General features: G+C 42.2%; 1 protein-coding gene across 1 annotated transcript in view; it reads left to right on the top strand.

Moving 5' to 3' along the window:
• Positions 1-18,096, top strand: part of LOC119738127 (balbiani ring protein 3-like) — a 31,720-nt gene that overhangs the window by 5,782 nt on the left and 7,842 nt on the right. Inside the window, exons 2-14 of the mRNA XM_038212869.1 lie at positions 4,018-4,051; positions 5,503-5,565; positions 6,079-6,152; positions 7,857-7,935; positions 9,102-9,219; positions 9,819-9,997; positions 10,713-10,931; positions 11,810-11,944; positions 12,568-12,705; positions 13,227-13,370; positions 14,515-14,670; positions 15,424-15,600; positions 17,643-17,795. Of these exons, the coding sequence (XP_038068797.1) occupies positions 4,018-4,051; positions 5,503-5,565; positions 6,079-6,152; positions 7,857-7,935; positions 9,102-9,219; positions 9,819-9,997; positions 10,713-10,931; positions 11,810-11,944; positions 12,568-12,705; positions 13,227-13,370; positions 14,515-14,670; positions 15,424-15,600; positions 17,643-17,795 (1,669 nt within the window). The remainder of the gene's footprint in view (positions 1-4,017; positions 4,052-5,502; positions 5,566-6,078; positions 6,153-7,856; positions 7,936-9,101; positions 9,220-9,818; positions 9,998-10,712; positions 10,932-11,809; positions 11,945-12,567; positions 12,706-13,226; positions 13,371-14,514; positions 14,671-15,423; positions 15,601-17,642; positions 17,796-18,096) is intronic.

Raw genomic sequence — 18,096 nt, 5'->3', positions numbered from 1 at the left:
CGTAATCACGGACGGACCATGTATTACCATCGGAAGATTTTATTCGCTCCCAGGAAATTCGAAAATTGGAGCGAAGGGATTCTAGCGCCAACGGACAGTATAGTTGGCGCTATTTGTGGTACGAATACACAATGTAGTGTCCCTTTCCGGAAATTTCTCTTTTCCCCTAATTATTATTTTCGTCCATTAATTTTGTTTTAATTGCCCACGAGAACGATTAATTGGCGACGCGACGTCCATTCGCAGTTATATAAGTGTACACGTACTACCGTCCGAAGAATGAGCTCCTTGTTTTTAATGCTCCATCATCTATATAAGTAAAGGGACCTTGTGTTCTCCTTGCGCCCAGAATTTTAGGGAAGGCAAAATGAGCTTTTTTATAACGCACTAAATAAAACGAGCCCCGTATATAGCATGCACGCACGCACTGCTTTTGAGATTTCCCAATTCATGCAGGTTTGTAAAGATCATGCAATGTTTTAGCAAACCTCTTTCATAGGTTTTTCCCGTTTGTTCCCATAAATCATAAGCGTGCAGTCTGCATGAATCAAGGGTAGAAGACAACCTTTGACCCTTGTAAACGGCCACAGGTGGGTCAAGCTTTGATTTATGCTCACAGCAATCCCTTGTTATTACTCTTCTGAAAATACAAATAGTTTGTTACGTGGCAAAAACACCACGCAACGTTGGCTGTTCAGCCAGTTCCAACAAAGCACCTTCTTTGCTCATTAGGTCATGGTTGCTTGATAAATGTTGATGCAGTTTATAGCTTGTGGAGTTGATAAAATGCTCAGGAGGAAATTAGATTTAGGTAAATAAAAAATCCTGTCCTTTTAGTTTGAAATTGGTCCCTGTTTTTTCTTTACAATGTATATACGTACATCGTACCTTTAAATCAAAACGTTACCAACTGTTAATGCATGAAAACACCTGGAACTTTTCGAGGCATCGACTGACACCCCCACCACCACCACCATGGATTAGAGTATATCACTCCATTCACATCTGTCAGTGATATGGCTTTCTGGATTGCTCGTCGTCGACTCAAGTTGTTAAACCGTCACGTACAGAACTAGACAGCGGGATAATAACTGTTAAATGAACATGCTGAAAAATAGAGTCCATGTCATCATATCAAGTGCATTGCACTTTTTTTTGGGTAAGACCCAAAATGTGTCAACCGTTGTAGAGGGAAAACAAAGAAATTGCAAACGTGGCAGATTGTTCCTTGGATAATCCGAGATAGTGCTCGTCATCGAAAGGTTGTTTGGGGCAATGAGCAGTGGAACCTGGTGCTCAGTCACAGTCTAGTCACGTATGAAATGGACATTAAGGTTCAGTGCAGAACATTATCAGATAAACATTACCGAGATGTCTGCCAAATCTTACGCCTGAAGTGTTTAGTGAATGGACAAATCCACCTGTGTAAATACCTAGTGCACATTAGCTTTGATAGGCGTCATGGAATATCCAAAAGTACCTCCGGAATTCAGTGTCAATGATCTGAAAATTGGCGGAAGGGGAAGAGTGTCCCTACAGTCACGGAGGAATAAATTAATGCTTCAGTTGACGAACTTGTCCAAATAAACATCCGAAGGGAAGGACAGTCTTGTTCCTTTTTTTCGGGCGGGAAACACTAGTGGCGATGCCCTTAAAGGGAAAATACAACATTTGCAAACATCGAAAAATAAAACTACCAAGTTTTTACGAAACAACTTACTAGGATGTTGGTAAATGACAGTCTAAAGCATCCTGTAAAGTTATGGCACCTGTTGTGAAGTCATTTTCAAGAAAATTGTATTTTTGTATACATTTCCAACGGTGGTCGGCCGACCACCGTAGGAAAAACCTAACTATTTTTCAACTACTGCTCCAAATTTACCATTTGTTTTAGTCCAAATTGTGTTTGCTATTGGTTACATGTTCATGAACGGGTGCAGGCCAGCTAGACTGGTTCCCTTACCTTACAATCTTCTGGCATCTATAAATTGATCCATTTCATCTTTAGTGGAGTCAGGGAACCAGACTACTTAAACATTTTTGTTTTTCTTGGTTTTTCCAGCATTTTTGAACACAAAACTTCAAATATGTCAGTGTAACAATATTTGGTCTATTTATACTAACCCACCAAATAGTTCATTTCTGAAAATTACAGCGAAAGCCAATGATGTACATTCCCTTTGACAATTCACCGCACTGCGTATACATTTTAACCAAAGTTAACTTTTTCTTCATAATATTTTTCTCACGCGGGTGACAGCTCTAATTAAGATATTGCTCATCGACATGGGCGGATCCAGCTTTCAGGAAACGGGGGATTGAAATGAAAAAAAGTGTGGGGGGTGTTGAGTGAAAGTGGCCAAAGGCAACCCCTCCTGGGGGTCGGGGCATGATACCGGAACGTCCTGTGCCATCCCCCTCCCCCACCCCACCCCACCCCGTAAGATGCGATGCTTTCTCCTGAATTCTAATGCAATTCGAGAGTAAATTTAGGATCTTGAGCATTCCACTTATTAGTTGTGGCCCCATTTTAATATTGTATCATACACGTCAGCTGCATGGGAGGGGGTACAACCCCGCCCCTCCCCCAACAAAAGAGCCCTATCTAGATCCACCACTGATCCCAATCCAGTCCAAAGTCAACAGTACGAGTTGCGGCCTAGTACTATATCCCTTTGTTTTTTTTAAGACGCCCATAAATGCAAACCATGTGGATACATTTTGCTCAAATATTCACAGTTTCAAAAATACAGTGTATACAAACACTCCAGAATTTCAATGTCTGGTGTGTGTCTCTGGGAGGAAAGTCGAATGCTTTTCATGGCATGATATTAACATTTCGATGGCATGACATTATTTTGACCATCGTACAACTTGAACTGTTCTACTCGATAGAAAGTGGGTATTTGGCAATCTTGCTTTGATTGAGGTATATCCTCTAGCACTTTCATAGTGTTAGCAAATACCCTGAACCTATTTTGTATGTCATCGTAATGTAAATTGAGTTGGTATGTCGAAAGACGCCAAATTAAATTGAATTAAAGTAAAGTCCGATCAAGTGAAGTCAGGAGAAACTGAGTTATTGTGCCGTCACACCGCGCCGTGACTCTGCCTCCGCCCAGCAAATGAAGCGGTTGGATTCCACGGCAAAACGTTTTCGCATCAGTTTCCATAAAAAGCCACCTCTGATGGTTTTCCGGAATGCCAGGACGCAAATGCTCACCACATGGGGAGGAATAAGTAGGATTGTTGTGGAATACGGTTAACCATTTCTCCATGGGTTGGCCTTCTTTTCCAACGATTGAAATAAGTCCATCACGACGAAGCCAATTATCACAGGAGACTATGACGAAGGCGGAGGGATATGTTTACCATTGATTGCGAGAACAGACATAAATCGCCGAGCGAAATTGTTCTGCAAATCCCATTTTGTTCGAATCGAAGTCTTGTAGCTTCTGTCATTGATCAAATTAGAAAGCGCACACAACAGTGACTAAAACATCTGTATTTCAAATATTTAAAAAAGAAGCGTGATATTTGATTGTCTACAGCATTTTGAGGAGATATGCTTTGTATTTGTGCTTTATAAAGATTTAAGAGGGCTGGATGAAATTCATTAGGACTAATTATGGAAATTCCTCACCTTGCTCACGCCCCCCCCCCCCTCCCACACGTCCAAGCCGCACCTGCCCTGGAGAACTTAGCTCGGTACCAGTGACACATTTTACACACATTATTTCTGGCTTTATTATTTAAGAGGATATATGACTTGTGAGTGTGAGTTGTCACCTAATGAAATTTGTCGAGATAATACTGCCAAAACTCCGGTTCTGAATTAAATGAACTATGGGGCCTATATAACACAGAATCGCAAATCCACTAAAGACAGCATGGTGTTTATTATACACTGCAGTTTTTGCAGGGTCGCTCCTTTCTCGTTCATTATGTAAACTTTACTTCTCAATTTTGAGATTCTAATTAAAAACGTTTTTATGTAATTTTTTTTTTTTTTTGCAGAGTGGAGTCATTGTTGGCCCCCCAGCACCACAGAGTAAGTGAATGATTCAGCAATACTCGCAATATAAATTTAAGTTTTATCGTAATTAAGAGGTTATCCGTTCAATAAGAGACACTGACCGGGCTTTAAAAGGATTATAGCCATAATTATAGTCCTCCTTTTGCAACATGAGATTCCCAAGATTGCAAGGGCGGATCCAGGTGAGGGGGGGGGGGCAACGGGGGTCATACCCACCCCCCAAAAAAGAACCCAATTTCTTTTTTCTTTTTTTAAAGTGACGTCGCAATAAAGGCAGGCACTGCGTACGCCACCACCTTTTCCTCAAAAAAAATTTGGTTTGGTTAAAGTGGTCAGAAATTGCCTCAGATCGCAACACAGAGCATCTACAATCCACAAAAACATCGGTGCCCTTAAGCGGGCCCCGAACCCCACGCCGTAATTTTTTGGACCCACTTTTTGGGCGACCACAAAAATGTTTTGACCCCCAAAAGATTGTGCTCTGGATCCGCCCTTGCAAGATTGTGCGGGGTGGGCAGCAGTACGCGACTGTTTGCGGCGAGTTTCATAAATTCAGCAAAAACGTTCAAGTATTAATACTTGTGGGAAAAAGTCCCCCAAAAGGTTAGCCCCCCAAAAAAATGATTACCAAGAGCTACTCCCGCCACAAACCTGCTAGATATCGAACTGTGTACATTGACCAAGCACTGAATTTCGGAAATTTCCCGAGCTGTCAAATCCCATTGCCCTTGTCCTCAAGCTGTCTGGCCGGAGCCGTCTGTCATCGTCTTCGTCCTTGGTCCGATGGAATGGTGATATCATCGTCCCTGGATTGGAATATCAATTAAAATGCTGACCATTCCTGGGACGATGTTTACTCAGATCAAATTGATTGGACCTCGGGGATTATCCACCGCTTAATCCAGATAGAAGACAGGTGTTTTAGGAAGGACGGAGTGGTCAAGTCAATGATTTGAACAGTCACGTAGGGACACGCACCGACGAAAAAAAAATGCAGCGTTACAATAACCGCAGAGCAGCGGAACGGACTATGTGGTATCCTTGCAGAACCATATAAGGTGTTATTTTATGACCGCAGTTTTATATGATTCTTTTCATGAGTACGGTCTCGTTGAACGGGGCCTCACGCGTGTGTGTTTATGTGCCGTGATACCGTACCTCAAAAATTACCTCAAAGAAAAATGGTATAGTATTTATCGGCAAAAAATCGTAAAATATCGAGAGAGATTCGTTACCGGATTCCATCAATCAATATCATTTCCATATTTAAACACATGCTTCTTCCTTATCTTGACTGAAATTGACAATATAGTTTTTTTCTGAGTTTATCATAGCTATACGGCTATGGCTGATGGATGAATTTTCGCCTGACGACCCTTATTATCGAACTTAAGATGATCAGACTACATCCTCCAGGCCAAATTCCAACGTGAAAGTAATATGTCATGTTTCATGTTATTTTTAAGCAATGGATGCTGGCCCAGATGCCATGGAAACCATCATAGAACAGAACGAGCCACTCTTTGAAGGTAACTGTGACACTTTGTCAGCCTGTGTATTTATTCAGTAATACCTCAGATGTAAACAGAACTACTTTCATATATATCTTCTTTTCTTCTTCGCTCATTGAATTTCCTAAGTCAATTTGTGAACATATGTTTACTTTAACGTGTGACAGTACAACTTTTCTATAATTGCATAAATATTGGTGATGTTTTGATTGCTGAAGTAAAAATAATCAGCCGATGTTCTCCATATTGTGTGATGCTATTTTCGATCTGTCACCCCATCAGGTAAAAGATGTTCCACTGAAATGTACAATTCAAGTTTACTTATAAAGAATCCATTATTAGACAGTTGAACGAAGAAATTGATTGGAGCGGGGTTTGAACTCGGTGCGACCTCCCTCCAGAATACCCTATTGATCCACCGCTTACACAGAGCTAAATTATTGTGACAAAAAAAAACTGTATAAAATGCGATTGTTTCATCCCATCAAAGTTGCAGTCATATATAAATTGTTGTTAATTTTTCCCTCACAGATATGGCCGAGGGAACGAAGAGTCATTTTATCGTAGACAGTGATATCTACGACCCTACAGCCAATCAAACAAGGGTCAGTGTAAATAATAAGACGAGACAAACCTAATATAAAATTGGCCCAGAGCGCCAAAAGAAATGCGACTAAAATTAGTTTCTGGGCCAGCTTATCCTGGCAGCAATCATAAATGACAGCAACTTTAGCTCCCCCCACCATTCCGTGGGTAGTGCAAGCAACGCCCGATGGGCCGGCGGTGTGGAGCGAGGTTTCCCCGGTACTATTTTTAGCTGCGGTGCGGTAAAGATGATACTTGTGCTTAAAAGTCAGATTAACAAACCAAGCCGATAGGCTGGGTGCCAAAACACAAGCTCTAAAATTAGGCCGGGTTTTGGGGGTTTTTTTGAGTGGGCGATTTCCGTATTGTCAAGGTTAGGTGAAGCAATCGAGAGCGGGGAAAAGAGTCAGATGTCATTTGTTGAAGTATACAAGTTTTGTTTTGCTCATTTGATTTTAAGGTCTGTTGGGAACGCAAATTGTCTTCATCGCTATGTCCCAAATATTGAAGGATTCGTTAGTTTCTTTATTGTCTGAGACCTATTTTTTTTTAAAGACGTGCATTTTACTCACGACTCTCCAAGGTGTTTGAGACACACATCAAATTGAAGCTTATTTCATAATTTTTCACTTTCTGTTCAATTTTTTGGGGGTTAACCGATGACTTTTGGGAGAAAATTTCATCCAAAGATGATCACCCCTAAAAGTAGTCCTAAAGCCCATCGCCATTTTTTAAAAAAGGATGCCTAAGCTTCATGGTAAAATATAGCAATGAGGGCCTAATTTCATGGCTCCCCCCCCCCTTTTTTTTTTTACAAACTCTCAAGTTCATGGCCCTCAAAAATCAAAATGCTCTAATAGCGGAGAATTTGAGGGCACACAAATCGCGATTTAGCGATTAGGCAATTTCGGGCCTATTTACTGACCTGCACCCTACAGGAAACGATGGCGTAGCAAAGCACTGTGGATAGGTGGTAATGCCATGTGCTTGCATTTCATGCGCACGGATCGTGCAAACTCCAGTGCTGTCCTCAGGTAACTGGCTATCCAAAACAGATCTTCAGAACTTGGATGGGGCGATTGGAATAACGAACGAACGCCGGCTAACATGCCCCCATTTACATACGTATATTTGGACCCTATCATAGTAAAAAAAAAAATCCCGTATTAAAGGGAATGTACATCATTGGCTTTTGCTGTAATTTTCAGAAATGAACTATTTTGCGGGGTTAGTATAACAGATCAAATATTGTTAAACTGTCATGTTTGAAGTTTTGTGTTCGAAAATGCTGGAAAAACCAAGAAAAACAAAAGTGTTCAAGTAGTCTGGTTCCCTGACTTCACTAAAGATGAAATGGATCAATTTATAGATGCCGGAAAATTGCAAGGTAATGGAACCAGTCTAACTGGCCTGTACCCGTTCATGAACATGTAACCAATAGCAAACAAAATTTGGACAGTTGGACTGAAAAAAAAGATGATAAATTTGGAGCAGTAGTTGGAAAACAGGTTTTTCCAACGGTGGTCGGCCGACCGCCGTTGGAAATTTATACAAAATACCACTTTTCTTGAAAATGACTTCACACCTGGTGCCATAATTTTACAGGATGCTTGAGACTGTCATTTACCAACATCCTAGTAAGGTTTTTCGTAAAAAAAATCGGTAGTTTTGTTTTTCGATGTTTGCAAATGTTGTATATTCCCTTTAATGATCTTCGCCAACAGAAACGTCGGAACGCCATAACGGACAGGAGGAGACTATGGCCAGGAGGCATCGTACCATACATGATTGACGGCTACTTCAGTAAGTGACTTGACAGACGTTTATGAAAGCAGACGATTGAGGGCGCCATAGTCATCTGGCTCTTATTTTCACAATAACAAAAATGATGCGTACACTGCATGCTTTGTTATGGTTGTTTAACATCAACTGATTCAACTTTTTAAAGCTTACAATAAGTTATTCCAAGTACCCTTAGTAGGACCTAGAATATTTAAAATGTTCTGGAAACTTGAAACGCAGCATCTCATAACGGCAACCAATTCCAACAAGCAATATTATTATTAGGCCCTTCAACCGATTCCCTGTTCCTGAACATATAGGCTAGGGGTTTAGAACAATCCCTGATTTTGGAAAAGAAAAAAAGGCCCTGGAGCAAGTTAAGGTTTGGGGACAGAAAAATCGTACTGGTGAAGGTAAGCTTTGTCAACGACAAAGTTTGACAAGTCCTTGCACGTCCGCCCTGTGCCACATGTTCAGCAGGCGTGGCAGTCCCCCCTGCACCGGTAACCCACTCATCACTGATATCCCTTCTCTGTTAAAGGTAGACGGTTCAATGTTTCCGTGTTCAATTAGTTTAAAGTGAAAAGGCTGTCACAGGGACAGGTGGTGATCTGAAACAGCGTATTTTGGGAGACCCGGGGAGATGAAAGTGACATTTTTTTGGTGAAGTCATTGAACAGCCTTGTCCTCGATGGGTTGAACCTGAACTACATTATGGGACACCCTTGCCCGGGGCCCTTTGCTTGGTTTGCTGTGAGACAGCTTCCTTGGCAAGCTAAGACCATCCTATAAAATCCCGATTAGACAAATTTAATCTGCTCTAATAGTCGTTAGCAGCCTTCTCGATGACAACTGCAAAGACGAATTTGTTTTGCACATGAGACTCGTTTTCGTTCCAGTATTGGAATTTTGTTCTATTCCACGCCGGAAAATGTATACTGTTGACCAGAGCCATGCAGAAATATACCTGCTTCTGTCCCCCCCCCCCCCTCCCCGAGACACTACACCCAGCGAAAACAGGATTGTCCAAAGGGGTTAGCTCGTTTTTTTTACAAAGACCAATTTGCTTGATTAATATAATTCCTTACATGTTTTTAGTTTTTTATATCGTTGCAACAAACACAAGCAATAAACGGGACAAACACATGTTTTGATTTCTACTAAAAAAATTGTTTGTTCCTTTTCAGCAAATGATCAAAGATTGTACATCCTCTCAGCCATGCAACGATTTCACGAGAAAACCTGTATTCAATTCCGTCCCAGGACAATTGAACGAGATTACATTGTGATCACAGAGGGTGAAGGGTAAATTTACCTCTTTTGTTTTGTTCTCCTTGTATCAAATTTTTCCAAAGTTCTAAACTTTGGCAGCTCTAAAGTTCTAAACTTTTTCCAAAGTTCTCCGTTCGCAACTTGGTTTCCGCTTCGAACGGACGTCTGAGTATGTATGTATGCAAATTATGTATTTATGCAAATTATATATGCACATTTTATATGCAACCCGCATGTTCACCAATCGGAGCCATTTCTGAGAATCGACGAGAAAGCTGTCCTATCGGAGATAACATAATACACGATTGGTCACAATCTGAGGGTAAAGATACAGATGTCTCGCAAAATTTCGCTAAATATAAATTTGGTCTATTCTGAATACCTAATTTAATACTCTGTGGACCTGTTCATTTTGGGCGCTTTTTCGTAAACTGACTTTTAAATGAAAAGGTTTCAGTCATTAAAGCAGCAGCTGATAGACTTAGGCCTATACCTAGCATTTAGACTGTACACTCTGCATAAAAAAGCTTTTGAAAACCACTGTAATGAAGTTGATATTCAGCATTGTTTAATTAAAATTACGGCTGTGTGTCGGGTATTTTTATCAGGCTTTGTTCGTGAATATTCATCAGGTGCTGGTCGATGATTGGCCGGCGAGGTGGACGCCAGACGGTTTCGATTGGCGGTACCTGCAAGAACAGCCGAGGGACGATCATCCATGAGTTGATGCACGCCTTGGGTTTCAGACATGAGCACAATCGGCCTGACAGGGACAACTACGTGGTCATGTACTGGCAGAACATCGACAAAAGTAAGCCCTATAGGTAGCATTACTGGGGCTTTAGGTTCAACCTTAAAAATCGAATTCGATTTACGAAATTCAGACTTGAGGATATGGGGCTTTGGCATAAATAGTTTTTATTTGTTCGCCGATTTATAGGCCTGAATCGTGTATTGTCAGCACGTGCGTGGCAAATTGTACCCGATGGTCCTTCAGGCTCAGTTTCACCGTTGAGGGGGTACTTGTCACATCCCATGGGGCGCCGTGGTCCAGTGGTTACGGTGTTCGACTAACGTGCCGTGGTACGTGAGTTTGAACCCTGACGGGGAACATGGTGCTTGTGTTCTTGGACGAGACACTTTACTACAATTGCCTCTCAGCACCCAAGAGTATGCCTGTGAAGGTGAGACACCAGCAGTTGCGCTCATCTCGAGCTGCTGCAAAAACTGGTCTCATGGCCTGATGAACACGGGTTAATTGTGAAGCGTTTTGAGACCTTAATTTTAAAGCGCTATATGAGCACGACATCATTATAATTATTATATACTTGTGCACCGATTATTAGTCGGCTAATCAGTGACGCATTCAACCTGGGTAGGCTGGTCCTGAACAGTCGACTAGACTGGTCAAACGGTGAAATTAGAATGATCGTTAGCAATAGTTCTTGAACGATTTTACACCAGAGTGTCCCCCAGCCCATGCTAACTTTGACCGTTTTCTATCTTCATGTCCATTTTCTCGTCAGAGATGTGGGACAATTTCGCCAAGTATTCGCGCCGTGACGTCACGCTGCTAGATACGGGCTACGACTACCTGTCCCTTATGCACTACCCGACTTACGCCTTCAGCAAGAACGGAGGCCAGACTATCGGCACTATATACCCTACCTACGAGGAGCCGGGAACAAGGAACGATTTCAGCTACGTCGATGTCTACCGCATTACAGCCTTGTACAGATGCGGGGGTAAAGAAAACATTCTCCTTTCTTTTCTTTTGTTCTAACCCTTTTCTAGAGATCATTATGAACACTGCAATTTCACTTTAATCACAAGAGCACACATTATATTACGAGGGATGTTTATAAATAAATCTGTTGAAGGTTTAGCCAAGTTGATAGGATAAGCTCAGAAAAACAACTGAAAACTTACTGCCCATTTTCTTGCGGTAGAGTCATATTAAATATTTTGTTATAACCATTCCTGTAATAAGTTGACAAAACAACACTCTTAATATGAGGATGGAATAGGCTTATAATAGTATATAGAATCCAACTTAAACGCCTTATTAGAGCTAAGCTCCATACAAGCCGTCCATACTTTTCTGACATGTCTGTTCCGGTTGCGAAATTTCAACTTAAGCTGTGTCAAGTCGCAATTTACCTTTGAATTGTTTTATTCTCACTATGTTATCTTATTACGCCACTAATTGGGCAGATAGGGAAATATGTGGGGGAATTGTGCCTTTGATATACAAGCTTGCATAACATTTGGTGCACAGTCAGAGTCAGAGAATGTCAATAAAAAATATTTGGCTGTAGGGCCATCGCAGATTAATATTTTGTCCTTTGAAAAAAAAATAGGTAGAATAACAAGCAATTTTAACAATTTTCAAAAATGGCTGCCATATATTTTTTTCAAAGGACAAATCTGCGATGGCCATATAGCCAAATATCTGTCTCATGACACACTCTGAACGTGTGCCAATAAACTGCCAAATGCCATGCTTGTATCATAAAAGGCTAAATCCCTGCATATGTCTGTTGTGCTACACCAACTGTTTGCATTTTCCATTTGTAATTCGTGAATTGCAATAAAGGTTATGGATTTGTCTCCCATATACCAGCGTGCTATGATACAGACAAGGATAACTGTCCTACGTGGGCCATCATGGACGAGTGTCGACGTAGCAGTGTATGGATGCAAAAGTACTGTCCCTTCAGCTGTGAGAGTTGCAACAAGGCCGACTACGCAGGAGGAGGTGAGTGCGCATGATCCAAAAACAAATCGGCTGGCCAGTCAGCCTTCTGGGATAGCCATTCATGAAACATCGGGTTTGTCTGCGGTTTGGTTCATGTTCTGACCTAGAATTATTTAGAAGTTTTTCAATGCTGGTACCTATTTGAGATATTCTAAACATTCAATGATTTGATACCCACGAGCATCAAAATAGACCCGATACTGAGCCCAAGTCCCCCATGCCAGATATCCAAAATCATAAACCTTGAGCCATAGTAGGCCTACTTTAAGTCAGCATTTAAGCCGCTGACATCGTAAATTAAAAAAAAAATCTAACTTCAGAGAAAATTCTGGGATATGAATGAGGAACGAAATCCAGATCCTGCGCTCTCGGATCGTAGAATGCTCTCGAAAAACAAAGGCCGGACGTCTATTATAGTGACGACAAAATTCGTAACCTTACGTGATCGTAACCAGCTGGGTTTTTTTTCTCACACGATCTGGGAATCAAAACTACTAACAGAATTACTTTGATGAAGGCCAAAACCTAATGTTAAGTATTTATAGAAAGGTTTGCAACCTTTATGCAGAAAGATACAAAACGTCGTTATTTGTCAAATTTCGACATGACTCTCCGATCCTCAGATTGCAGAGACTATTCCAATAGCTGCGAGAAGTGGTCCTCACAGGACGAATGCGACCGCAATCCGGATTTCATGGGCTACAACTGCAAGCTGAGCTGCGGATACTGCAAGGCGCCCAACGATATCCATTCCAGAAGAGGTGGGTACAGATTTGACGTGCAAGAACAATATGGCGCTTCGTGTCCAACAGTGAGGGCAAGGGCGTGTTGGGGCGGTGGTCGCAACCAAAAGCTGGTTCGGATATTTCTCATTAGTTGGAGCTCTTTGCAACTTTGATATAGTGCAGTCATTCACGTGTGATCTCTTTAACGGGAGGGTCACGTGAATTGGACCAAAAGGTTTAAACGCACTTTTGTATGTGCACATACCGTTTTTGCTTTAGGCAAGTTTATTTTTAAAAAGAAAAGGTAAACGAGGGGAACTTTCAAGTCATTAAATGGCAATGGTTACCAAGTAAAACCCATCAACATTAAGACCAGCATTTAGTTGCCACTGCGGCTTCTGGTTTTAGTTTATATTACTTCTCAGCGCTTCCATGACTCGGCAGTTAAATTCAGATCACAGTGAATGACACGTACATGCGCGTATTGCCGATCTTGCTTTTAAATTCTTTATCAAAATGAAGCAATGGTATCCTTTACCTTTTGATTTTTATGACAGAATGTTACGACGACAGTACGCTATGCACCGAGTGGGCCCAGATGGGTGAATGTTACAATAATCCAGAGTACATGAAAAAGACATGTAGGAAGAGTTGCGCGGTTTGCATCGAAACAGATAGGGATCATAACGTCGGCGACGGAGGTATGTAGCCGAGCCCTCACCCCACCCACCCCTAACAGAGCCACCACCAATCTCAGCCCTCCCCCCCCCCGACCCCAATCTAGGTCACCCCACGCCATGGGTGAACACGTTTTCTTCTACGACTGAGGTTTTTCATTCCAGAGCCTTGGTTCTTCGCTTCGATTCCTACTTTGGACTCGGAAAGTGCTGTTTGAAATGAATTGTTATTGATGATTTGTAAAATCTAGGACATGGTTGGTAATATCGGACCTACAGCTTTGCTTTTGCCACTCGAGATATTTATCAGACCTGATTCGGATGTTGTAAACTTCAAAGCAAAGCTCTGACCCATTTCCTACTTCACGTTCATATATTCATCACCATACTAGACATTCCAATGGTACATCTTGCCTGTTCTGCCAATGTGGCAGTAATTCTATTTTCATATTCTCACGCTGCCAATTCTTCCCTTATCATCGCTTCTGTTTCTATAGCTGCTTCTCACTTGTCCCCTCTGCCGTTGCAAAGCCATACCACCCATTCATTAAAGCTAGGACTCAGGTGATTCCTCCCTTAAAGCACAAAGATCATTAAGATGAAACGTTCCTTACAATGTCAGACACGAGAGAGACCACCACCTAAAGATAAACGAGATGAATTCGGAGAGACAAAGTGGATGAGAGAAAGGGAGAGAGAGAAACAGAGAGAGAGACAAGAGGGGACGGATTAAAGTAACAGATTTAATTTGGGGGATTCGTTCTAATCATGCGTTTGTAGAGTCTCAAAAGTTGGAAGAACGAAGTTTTTTATTTAGTTCTCCACAGACTCCTGACTCCTGTTTACCAATGTTGTATATTTTCTATGTTACCTTACAATGCCTTTTCTATCAGGATTGGTACGGATGTTAATGCCTTTGCAAAGCTACGATTTTCGGAGGACATTTCAGTGTGTTTGTGTTCATCAGGTTGCAGAGGTGAAATGTCAAGACGATGACGGCATAGCATTATTGTTTAGAGGAACTCATAGCTTTTTGCCTCTAGAGGGCGACACATGCGCAAATCGGTCTGTATTGTTCAGTGTCACTGTACGTGTTGGTTTGGAATAGTTTTGCGCTGCCTCGCATGCCATTTCGAGCAAGCAAAATGTAATAAACAGCATCTTCCAGATTGCCGAGACCTGCACCCTCTCTGTCACATCTGGGCGAGGCATGGAGTCTGCCAAAGCTACGAGGAGTGGATGCTGGTGAATTGCGCCCTCAGCTGTTGGAGATGCGCAAACAAGACTGGGGTCACAGTTGAAATATGGGGCGACACAACGGCAGGTGATTACAGTACAATTATTTTCAAAATGTGTTGAAATTGAAGGTTGAGTGTTCTTAGGCTTTTTCTTCAGTTTCATCCACTCTCCCCAGTATCCCAGCCTTGAATTTGTTCCAATTAAAGATGAAGTAAACGCGATCATGTGATATTTTTCTATGAGGGGTCATCTCAATAACGAACCTGCCAGATTTGAGGAAAAACAACTCACCATGTGGGTTCATTTTGTCCGACAGAAACTCACAACTCACGACAAAAAAAGTTCACAATGGTGCACTACTTCACTGGTTAGAAATGACGGCAAAGCAACAGTGGTTCCAGTGTCAAATTTGAAGGTGGCACTTGGGACCTCATTTTCTGGAGGAGGCACTCAGTGGATTTTTAACGAGAAAAGTTCGTAGCCGGGCGGGGGGGGGGGGGGCAAACAGTGGGGACAGGCCTCGGGTGATTTCCCCAGTAATCCCCTGAAGTCACGCCCCTGAATAACCAAAGCCTCGATCACAGGGATACAAAAAGCAGGCATGCAACTTTTCCTCGGATCTGCTGATTTCCTCGATTTTTACTTCTCATGAATGCCATTAAAAATTAAAAAAACACTGCACAAAGTCTTGTATGGTTTGGAGTCTCCTCATTGTTTCGTTACATGCCTGAAACAACCCAATGGGTTCAGGACCGTATTTCGTTTTACTTGAGAGTTTTGTGCCAATCTTCAATTCAGTGCAATCCATTTAATGGTTCCTACTTTTGATGTCGTCCAGATGGTTCTGGTACCCCGAAGCCGCCTCCCCGCCGCCGCCAGATATGCCAGAACAAGCACAAGCGCTGTGACCAATGGGCCGAAAACGGTCGCTGTACCAGGGAGCCCGACTTTATGTACAAGCGATGCCTGAAGAGCTGCGGCATGTGTATCGATGAACGCGTCACAGGGGTCAAAGGTGAGTCCCATGCTATTGACACTACGTATCCTAATCCACGTCAATCCATGTACATGTATTAGGAAAAAATTGTCGGAATGAAAGTTGTTAGACAGTACATAATTGTACCATGGAGGAAGGAACACATCTCCATGATTGAACAGAAACATGAGAAATTAATAAAAGTAAGTTTTCATGTTATTGTTTTCAGTCCCTAGAGATGTTTGATGTCGTGACTATGCAGACTGGTTCTTTTTATTTCACGCAGGACTGTTTGACTATTTTTGTTTCCTTTTTTGAATAATCTATGGATTTTATTGAATAACTTGCATGGGTTAATGAGTGGTGGCGTGCTTCATGTGTCATTGAAAAGTCGGCCTCGTCTCCGGGTTTGGCTTCGGGGGATTTAGGGCCCCTTCTCGGTTGAATTTGGCTCAATCTAGCTCCATGTTTTGCTCTACGAATATTACTTTCTATAATATAATGCCAGACCGATTAGATAGCAGTTTTGTTTGGTTTGCTTCAAAATTATTCCGAAGCCAGAGAGGAAGCCAAAGCTGGAAACGAAACCAGGATTTCAAAACGCCCCTAGTAAATATTGTGTTGCTATGTATAGTGAGTGATAAAGCACTCATTATGTGCCTACAAATCACAATGACAACGAATAACGATTCGCAAACACATACAAACACTCAGATTGATGTGGAACCTTTTAGAAGCCCTTTAATGTAGGCTACGGATACTGAGATGGACTTCAAGGATAACTCAGTCAGGAGAGAGCGAAGTTTCACAATCTCGACATTTCACATGGCAGCTATGGAGCTCCGTAGATAAACTGTGTTAGACGCGTCGCGTCAACGGACCGTTTCTTACCCTACCCTTTTCTGGTTTAGTTTCTGACTAGAGATTGGATTAAATGTGTGTGGTTTTAGTGACATCACTCCCCTAATGAAGAGAAATGTCTAGCTGCTCGACATGTTTTTTTCCGTTTCCGTTTCCTGATTTTCGCTTTTTGCTACTCCCTAAAGTTTCGTCAAGTATTTTCAACTGTTTGAACTGTTTTGTTTGCTGTGTTGGACATACCAGTACAAAAAGAAGGCTTGTTTTAGAAAGCAGACCCATCGAAAAAAACGTGTTCCAAGAAATCGGTGGGCCTACGTTAACATAGAAAAAATAAGGCTACCTTATACAAGTACTTCGTACGTTTCGCAAAAGACATAAAAAACAAACCGCAAACTTAACAAGCATGGCTGGTAGATACTAAAACAAGGAAAACACCTAACTATAAAACTTGCTGGTACAAATACACATGCAACTACATACACGTGACAACGCACAACACAGGAACCCCTGCTTGCGAAGATCGGCACAGCCTGTGCAACATTTGGTCACAAGAGGGCGACTGCCAACACGACCAGGAGTGGATGAGGGTGAAATGTCCAATCAGTTGCGGTTACTGCCCCATGGCAACCGTGCTGACGACAGGTAATTGGCTGAGAAACGGTTGGACAATTGACACAGATTTGCATAGGGCCTAGCTGGAGTTGCAACTGATTATGGTGAATCAGGAATGACAAACAACAAGCATAGCGCATTTTTTCCCAACCTGGTTCAAACTACAAGTTGCACAGAACATGCTTATTAGTTTTCCATTGCAAAAGCGATCATAAACTTGTCTAGTCTACCAATGAAGTATGAGGTCTGCAACCACGTAATATGTCCCACAGGTATCCTTTAATAATTACCCAAAACAAAAAGGACGAAATACCACTTTGGTATAAATTGTGACGTTTAAAACATTACTCGGAAAATTTTAATGCTTTTATTAAAGGCTGAAACAGATTGGTTAAAGTCAAGATGTCCAATGATGGAATAGTGCCACGAAATAATCTTCCTAACTAGACCCGTGAGTTGCGACAGTTAGTTGCAAATTACACTCTTTGGAGAACTGTGCCATTTTAAAGAACAGTATTTAAACTCTGGGATTTTAGTTTTACTTCTGTCTTGATGTCGTTGTTGACCTTTATGTTTTTGGTTGCTCTTAATTCACCCTGTTCCGGCAGCCCCTACGACCAAACGGCGCCAGTGCACGGACCGATTCACCACCTGTAAACTCTGGGCAGGGAACGGGGAGTGCGGGATCGCCAACGAGTGGATGCAGAAGAATTGCCAGAAGAGTTGCGACGCCTGCCCGGAGGAAGCTGAGCTTCACCCAGGTACCAGCGACATAGTTCAGTGGGTGGGGAGGGGGAGGGGGCACGCACGTACGCCTCCATAATAAAAATCGTCGCCCCCCTCCCAGTCGCCCCCACTTGAACTTTGTTAGTCCTATAACTGACTATGGTTAGCGAGTTTTAAATGCACCCCCGGCCCCACTGTAACATCAAGCCCCCACCCCCACCCCCACTCACCCCCTATGGTGAGAACCAGGATACACTGCTGCCAGGTACGAACCTGTGGTCACCCTGTGGTAACTTTGTAGCTGATTCGGGAGAAGTGCCATTTTTAAGACAGTTT

The sequence above is a fragment of the Patiria miniata genome, unplaced genomic scaffold (assembly GCF_015706575.1).
Source record: "Patiria miniata isolate m_02_andy unplaced genomic scaffold, ASM1570657v1 HiC_scaffold_3, whole genome shotgun sequence".
NCBI classification, from domain to species: Eukaryota; Metazoa; Echinodermata; class Asteroidea; order Valvatida; family Asterinidae; genus Patiria; species Patiria miniata.
This window is presented reverse-complemented; position numbering and strand designations above follow the sequence as displayed.